The 8,750-nt window shown below is 40.1% G+C and overlaps 1 protein-coding gene across 1 annotated transcript; it reads right to left on the bottom strand.

The window, feature by feature from the left end:
* Nucleotides 1-1,152: 1,152 nt before the first annotated feature.
* LOC124413263 (mucin-3A) lies at nucleotides 1,153-7,852 on the bottom strand. Its single transcript, XM_046893729.1, has 3 exons — nucleotides 7,705-7,852; nucleotides 2,627-4,796; nucleotides 1,153-1,850 (listed from the first exon to the last, which is right to left on the bottom strand). Exons 1-3 carry the CDS (start codon nucleotides 7,705-7,707, stop codon nucleotides 1,555-1,557), a joined length of 2,469 nt encoding a protein of 822 aa, XP_046749685.1. The 5' UTR covers nucleotides 7,708-7,852; the 3' UTR covers nucleotides 1,153-1,554.
* Nucleotides 7,853-8,750: the final 898 nt, after the last annotated feature.

Here is an 8,750-nt window from a genome sequence, read left to right as displayed (position 1 = left end):
CTTAATCGGCATATACTACACCGCCCCCCCCCCCCCCCCCCCCCCCCCCACGCCCTGCTTATTGTATTCGCAATTCTCGTCAGGGCACGAATCAAAATATCGCCAATTCGTGAGGTGTTAGGTACCAGATATAGGATAAATGTGTATACATACAGCATACACGTGACCTGCACAATGTGTACCACGTAAACATATACTTAAATTGGTGGTAGTTTATTTTTATTATACCACGTGATATACAAAACTATGTAATTAAATAACTTACATAAATAATTAAGGTAATTAGACGTATAATATGAAAATGTGTTTGATTATAAAACCCATAACTTGTTACACACTGAATGTAAATTTTCAGACACGTGTAATATTATGAAACAGCGGAAATTTGTGTTATTATTCATTCATTATTATTTATTAGGTTATTATTTATTTAGCCGGATTTTTTAGCCAAAGGAAATAAATTAGATTCGGGAATGTAAAATTATTGGCTTGAGATTGAAGTTGATTGTTAATCTGATTCTAGAGAATAATAATTCGAGAGAATAATCGATATATAAGAAAATAATGCACTCAATGTTGGAAAAGTGAAACTATCAAGTCAAGCGTTGGAAATAGAGTCAATTACAGAAATGCCTTCTCAATATATTAAAAAAATTGAGAACCTCAAATACAGACAAAGAAAGTTTAGTCATTAATAATTGTGAACAGAAATTCTACTATTATTATATTTTTTAAACGCCTGTCCAATTTCGATAGATCAGATACATAAGTTACTGGAGATAAATATTTTTTGAAAATTCTGATCATTTCATCATAATAATCCATGTTATTTTTTATTTAATCATCTCATGCTTTGTCCTAAACAAATTAGCGTTGTTCGGAATTCATTGTGATCTACAGAGTACAATTTATTCGCAAGCAAAACGGACCCTGATCCACAGAAATTCGGCAAACAATACGATTTTGGCATCAATAAATTTGAACAATAACGTGACGGTTTTATACTAACTATCATTTGAATTTATGGTTCTCAATGATAACTAACTTGACATTGATATTGTCAACCTTCATTTAATAATTCTTCCATCAGACTAATTATTTCATTGAAATTTGCGATACGTACATCCTCTTTTTCACGGGTCATCAACTGTATCTGGTCGTTTTGGTAAAAAATTATTATTCGTGAAATCCTACATAGGTAGAACGATCATAAGGTGCTGAATGACGATGAGCATTGAAACAAAATAAATTTTAGAAACGCGGTAATCTCTTTCGGTTGATTCAAAGAGTCGAGCTTTTCAAAAATCAATTACACCTCGATAAAATCTACTTTTTCTCAATTCAACTTGAAAAATTGCAAGAATTGTGAAGTGAAAGAAAATAAATACATAGAACGCTCCGTGAGCAGTAAATAAAAAGTAATAAAAAAAAAGAAACTTATATATAAATATATTTATACGGATTAGGCGAATGAACGTTCAGGATTATTTACAGGCGCTCTATTCTCCAAATTTTGGCCCTGCATCGCGAGGGCGAAGGCGAAACGTAATGATTTCACGGCACGGTAACCGGAAGGAATCTTGTCCTGTCACCTACTTTGGGTTGGAACCTTAAATTGACCTTATCCGCAGACCCCTCCTCGCCGACCTCTAGGAACGTGTTCCAGTCGACGAGGAAATAGAGACCGGTTTTCCTCTGCATCGGTAAGACAGGATCCGGTGCCCTCGTACTTCCACCAAACGAGTCTGCCAAGTCGGCAAAGTTCGAAGTTCCAGAAGCTATCGAGAAGTCCGGTAAAGTCGCCGCAGTCGTTGTAGACGTGGTTTCTGCACTGGGTGGTGTTGTCGTTTCTACAATTTTCGTTGATAAATTCTTTATTTAGTTCCATTGTCAGAAATCCCGTAATTCGTGTGTGATTTTCCTTCTTCCGGTTGTTAGTGGTATTCAGGATTACGATTATAAAGAAACAAAAAATTCTGACATGGTATGGTTAAGTAAATTACGAAAGCCTCGTAACGACGCGACTCCACAGAAGACACTTATGTCGTTCACACGCCGTCACGCGATACTTTTATGCCACTTCTCTTCTCATTTTTCATGCAACAAATACCAAAGACTGCACCTCTGAATTCTCAAACTCGGTAATACCTCTTTCAAATGCGCTGCAGTCGACTTTCTATACCGATAGAAAGCCGCAAGACCCTTTGAGGAAATTGTTAATTATTGGCATTCATTAGTTGCTCAATGCGGAAGATATCCACATTTAAATAACACATCGGCAGATGAACTATCTACCAAGAACCAATTTCAAAAGAAACGATAGACAGACCAAGAAGATGATTAGTAGAAGTCGAAATGTATTCGAGCGCAGTGTTAAAAACTCTAGCCAGTCACACATTATAACAGCTTTTACAGGCGGTAAGTGACAAGCTTGGGTAGAGGAAGGTTCGGTTTCTATTTAGTTACAGAAATTTTAGTAACGAGTCAAACAATTAATCTCCGTCAAATTCTCTTAGTTTATTAGAGGCTTTGGTTAGCACGGTTCTGATCCTTGTTAACCCCTGAATCATTTTTCCAACCCAAAATTGCGAGCTTCCCAAAACGTATAGCATTAATTTCTGAATACCAGTTGACAACAGTGTCGCATTGTCCGCTCCACTGTCATTCGGAGGTGTCGTCACGTCTTCCTGTCTCTTGACCTCGTTCTTGATCCCCTCGTTGTAAATGTTCAGGATTTCCTCAAGGCTAAGCGGATCCGGTCCATTCTGCAGGGTCTTTGTCGTTTCCAAAAGATCCTTAGCAGCAGCCTGAACTTCCTGCGAATCCGCTGAGCCCGACTGGACTTTTCTTACGGTGTCCAGTAGCTTGTTGATCTTCTCCTTCTGCTCCTTAGTATGACCCGGCGTTTCGTGTGGCTTGAAGACATGCAGCTTTGGGGTGTCGGGCAAGCCTGATGAATGAGAAGTGACAGTCTCATTGTATTGATAAGACTTTTCCGATCTGGTGATCAGCCCGATATTCTCCAAAATCTTCCTCATGTTGTCCGGCACAGCTTCTATCAGTGATGGAGGACTGGCTTCCGCGCTTTTCCTCGTCTTCACTGACTTGTGGCTCCGAGTTTTCTGGCTGTCACCATCGCCCAAGCCAAATTTGGCCAAGAAATCTCGCATATCCTGATCTTTCACATTCATCGTTGGCAGGGGCTTGAAGTTAGAATAAGAGTTTAAATTGACAACAACAGGTATCGGCTTTTTCGTAGTAGTGGATGGTGTCTCTGAGTTCTTAGAAGTCTGAAGGCCAAAGGTCTGGAGGAGAAGTCTCATATCAGGGCTGAGATTTTGCGTTCCCTTCTTGTAGTCGTAGCTTGGACTTCCGAACGTATTCTGGTTCAAAATTGAAGGAGAATTTGTTCCCGGGGCTTCCAGACCGGATATTTGCGAAGGGACCAGATTATTTGAGCCAGAAAATGGCACGGTGCTTCCAACGTTTGGTTGCTGATCTGGATTACTCTCCGAAAGACCGATGGACGCCAGGAGATCCTTTATTTCTGATCTCATAGGCGGCATGGTAGGACTGACCTTCGAAACTCCAGCAGAATTAGCTGCATATGAAGAGCTGAATTTCGTTTTTACCGGACCAGTCGTGCTAGTCGACATCGAAGTAACGAACGTTGAACTCAGGTCCTCCATTTTGAAGTCATGTTTCTTCTCGGTGTTTTGTCCTTGGATGTTTATCGTCATTTCGGGATTTTTCGTCGTGGTACTGAAAGCTTCGAAGATCGAACTTCCCGAGGATTCTGTTTGAGTGGGAAACTTGTACTCGGGGTACTTCTTCACGGAGTCCACTGTGGCTGGAGGAGCATTGTAGTGCCATTGGTCTGAAGCCAGAACATGACGATTGGTAGTTGTCGAAGACACTGTAGTTGACTCGGTACTCAGCTCCTGGCCAACTTCGTTATTGAATTTCGTTGTCGGGGGTTTTCTAGTGTTCACGGTAGTGCTATAGACGATCTCGAGTTTCGAATCCGTCGAAAGGGAGTCCTCGAACTGTTCCGGAGCCTGGCTATAGACAATGGAGTCGGTCGAATCGAACGAGCTTCTTGGGGTGGTTTGCAAATTGTTCAAGTTAAAACTGAATAGTTCGGGGGACTCGGCGTGAACGACTCTCGGTTTGCCGTCATATATAGGCCTGAAGTTGCTGACTGTTGAAAGTGTCTTGAAATCGATCGGATCCACCACTTCGGAATACGTATCTCTGTGATTTTCGTAGGAACCAGTGGACTCCTCGATTTCGTCCTTCACCTCAGCAGGGTTGGCCAACGCCACGTGGTTGTCGATGGAAGTGTCAAGTGCGAAGTTCGGCTCTTCCGGTTTCTCTGAATAGATCATTTCTCCTTCCATTCCACCATCGTCATAAGTCATCTCGTAGTTCACTGGGTCACTTGTATCAGAAATCATTTGGACCATCGGCGGCTTTGTGTATAGATCCTTAAGATTTTCCTCCGAGGCATTTGGACTGTATGGCAGCACGACCATCAACGCTCTCTGGTACTCCATCCTCGCCTTGTCGATGCTCTCTTTATCCGCGTTCGAATCGATAACGTCTTTCGACGTTATGTTGAACAAAATGTCGACTATTTCCGTCCGTGAAAGTCGCGGTAGTCTGGGATCCTCGCGAATCATTCGCTCTACTTCGTCGATCGTTCGATTGATCGACATCTCAATCTGGGTACGTGATGGTACCCCATCCTGGCAGTGGCCCAGGCCAATGATGACCAACAGGCAGAGCGGGATAATCTGAAACAATTGTGATTATAGAGGCATCGGCTTTGTACAATGAAACTCAAAAATTCACTCGCACCGTAGCATTGGACTGCTGAATATTAATTGCTAAAACCAGTAAGCACAGCTACTACACAAAAGAAAGTATTTTCCAGAGACTCCTTATCGTTGGAAACGATTTTGAATTGTCTGTAAATTCCAAAGCTCCAAGCTCGTTTTGGCAAATATGATGAATTCCAGATTTAATCTGGCATCTCATTGGTATTGATTACTTTGTTGTGTGTTTGATACCATTAATGTCAAATAAATCCTCTCCAAAAGGCATTAATTTTATTTTACGCTGGAATTACATTTTAAATATCGCAATGTAAATTTACGTAATGATTATATGAATGCTCCTTCTCGATAGTGTAATCACTGCTCAATTCCAGTCATGCCTACATGGACATTGATCAAAAGAATTCACAAGACATTTATGTGATCACAACAAAACTGAGATGTTGAATTTGTGACGATTATTCCATCACATTTCCTTAACCAAACCCGAATGTTACGCGCATGTTTTGGATGTGTACGAGTTTTCTAAGTGAGCTTCCAGACCACTCGAAATCTCAGAAATCACAACATATTTCTCAACACTCCGCCTGCACGTGAGCAACTCAATAGACACCAAATCAGTAGGCTTAGGATTATGTCCAACTTTCACGAATGCTCGTCATCCTCGACAAATAAGCGAAATTTGTCGTGAACTGGTTAAAATAGTTTCCGATTTTATTTATTTATTTATTTATTTTTCCTGGATGATTAATGAACTAGAATATATACGCAATCCAAAAATGAATCCTGGATCTGACAACGAGTTATCGACATAAACGAAATGTTTTAGAATAATTTATTCAGAATAATAAGAAGAAAGCTGAAGTTTCATAAATTTCCTTGCTTTTCACGGATATTTTTTTCTTTCTAATACTACTGCCGCGTTTAAATAATATTTTTGTATCGCTCAGAAAGACAAATTAGCTGCTTCTATCTCCCAACTAACTGTATCGAACGTTTGTTTAGTCCAGATACGGTTGCTGGATCCAAACCGAACCGTTTTGCAATATTCCTAACTTTAAGTGAGTATAATTGGATAGATAACCATCGGATGCTGCTGTGTCCTAGAATTTTTTCTGACAGCACTGTCAGAATCGGAACGTAGGTATAACCACGATTCGTAATTACCGTGCAACTGTGAACTGACCCAGAACTCGAAGTGCATCGTTATGGCTAATCGTAAGTCCCGATGCTTCTGATGAGTCGCAGAAACTGCAGCAAAAACAACGAGAGCGATCAGAGTAATGAAGAAAAAAGTAAGCAAATTCAGTGACCCAATTTCAACCAAATTTTTATTTTTTTTTATTTTTGTTTTCCTGATTATGCAAACAGAAGACAGTTAGAAAAATTTTATTCAACCGTGATGAATATTATAATTTTGACACAGATGAGCTGCCGCGACGGCGATTCTTTGCTTACATAAACATTGCAAAGCTTCTGCTAAACGCGATTTCGGATTTGGTAGCAATACGTGAACCTGCACGAATCGGTACAGATATTGAGTAACGATATTATTCTCTGAATGGTATCGATTTTTCTTCAATAGAACAGCGAATTGACGTATAATAGAAAAAAAGGAGAAAAATGGATTTAAAAAACTCTGTAAAAAGCCGGTCTAATCGAGGTCTACGTCCTTCGCGGTGAAAGGTGTTTCACCTGAGTACCAAACGACGGATAATATGTAACCCGACTAAACGTCGGACAATTTCGCGTTCCTTCGCGATCTGAGCTGAGCTGCAGAGGGATGTCAACCTGTGTAAGTACCAACCGTTCGGTCGTTACTTCGAATCTTTGAAGGCACTTTTAATTAAGCGCTAAAGACGCAGTTTAGTAGAAAAATTGAAAACGTAAAAAACGTCTTTGTTAACCCAAATTTGCGACCTTGTCGGAGACGCGTTACGATTTCTGTTCAGGTATGAGAAAACTCGGGTTATGCTCGGGGTGAGCGTTTCAATATTCATAAGCTATCGTTGCAACAGATCCTTGACTGAGTTGACCGATTGCAATGGCGTCCACAGCCCATGATCGGCAATTACATGCTGAAGGTATTTACGCGGGATTATTTATACTTTTTATGTTTTATCCCGGCTCCTCACGCGATGCTCTGCATGATCGTGTTAATGCTAAAAGGGAAGTTTTAAAACTTGAAAGAAAAATTATATGGTAACCCTATCGATTTCGATGGCCATGATGAAAGCAACTTTCAGTTGCGTAGACGCAGAGCTCAAAAGCACCTCTCGCTTTTACAAAATATGCACTGATTGATTCTCGATCCGTAATTACATCCATCCATTTCGTTGCAAAATCTATAATCAGTTCCGAGCGAAAGGATAAGCCGGGAAAACCCAGCTAGACCTACGATACGTTTATAATAAATTATAGCTATGTAGTCTAGTATATTCGCGTGGAAGTAGCTAACCTTGTTGAATGACCTGGATTATCGCACATTCTCATTTTTTATTTAGTTTTTTTTTTTTCTATCTGCGGCAAGTCTTCATATTCGTTACGTAAACAAATGGAATAAACGACCAACAAGGTATTGAAAAAATCTGGAGAAGTCGTTCCATGAAAATTCAAAATTTTGATAAACTAAACACAATTTTTTAAACTATTTTGGGTTGGGCAAAGTGCGTACGCAATTGACGGGTACAGAATTCAGGCGGTAGGCATCAAGTTGGAAGTGAAAGTAACCGAAAAATTTGAGAAATGATATGAAAATTACTTTGGCAAAATCGGAATATTTTCTCACAAATTTGATAAGGATTGAACCGGGTGTCTATCACTTTGAGTTATAAAGTATTGACTGAAATCCGGTGTAGAGACTTACCATGTCGACGTCCAAACGGTCCGAGTCACAGTCTAGCACTGACTGAGCCAGTGAGGCCTACTTTCCAACTCTCTCCCTATCTTCCATACTGGATTCTCTTTCGTCGCACCGCAGTCGATCACTGCTCTTAGACGATTTATGACGACATTATACTGCAGCCGTGTCGGAATTATAAGTGAAGATGTACCTACGCCATCGAACTTTCCTTGTTGATAGTGTATTCTGCCTTATAAGCAAACAACTTGTGAGTGCCACGCGTCGTGCGCAATCTGAGATCTGCAACGCGATGGAGAAGCATAAACGAGTAAGTAATAAATGCGGTAAAGCAATGATGAATTTCGAGATAAATTGTCTTGAATAAACGAGTGAAACTTTTCCTTGATCAAATAAATGCAGAATTTCTATCAACCCTACATTTCATTTCACATGAAATCCTTTTACTGCGGAGAAACGGCATTCCGATCAATTTACAGTTCTGCGCTTCTGGATCAAGTATTGGGTCAGGACGCGCTTTTTATACCTCAGCATCGCCTGTCTTTCACATTTCTTATCTCATGCTATTTTCCATCAATTTTATCGATTCATGGACGTTTAATTTTGAGACGCACTGATCTGCTTAATTTTCTCTTTCGTCACGCGATAACCACGCTCGAAAATTTACAGAACTTGTGTTCTCATTCAAAAACTAGATCAGTAGATACCGGAAGAAAGAAAGCGACAGCTTCCTCTGTGCCAGTGCAGTCTGGGACTCGAGATTACATGGATCTTGTTACTTGAGTTAGTTATAATTTCCCACAGTTGATGATCTGTAGTGTAACAGTGTTTGACTTTCCTCCTCCCGCCTCATGCGTACCGAGTTTGCCAATTTTTAACCGGTTCAACTGAAATGGGACTCATTCGAACGGTATCTTCACGTACTCAGGTGTACAAAAATGCGTTTCATTTCCAATAGAACATGCTTTGTGTATTTCGGTACTTGTAATATTCATTTCTATGAAATTTTTAGATTTATACTGTAAATTCTCATGTGTTAAATTCTTGTTGAT

The sequence above is a fragment of the Diprion similis genome, chromosome 12 (genome assembly GCF_021155765.1).
Source record: "Diprion similis isolate iyDipSimi1 chromosome 12, iyDipSimi1.1, whole genome shotgun sequence".
Classification (NCBI taxonomy): Eukaryota; Metazoa; Arthropoda; class Insecta; order Hymenoptera; family Diprionidae; genus Diprion; species Diprion similis.
The sequence above is the reverse complement of the archived record's forward strand: the minus strand, read 5'-3'. Positions and strand labels throughout refer to the sequence as shown.

Excerpts from the sequence above, each read along its gene's own strand:
- LOC124413263 (XM_046893729.1), bottom strand. Across the intron at positions 1,851-2,626 it reads TGCGACACTGTTGTCAACTG|AAACGACAACACCACCCAGT; the intron begins GTATTCAGAAAT and ends CGAAAATTGTAG.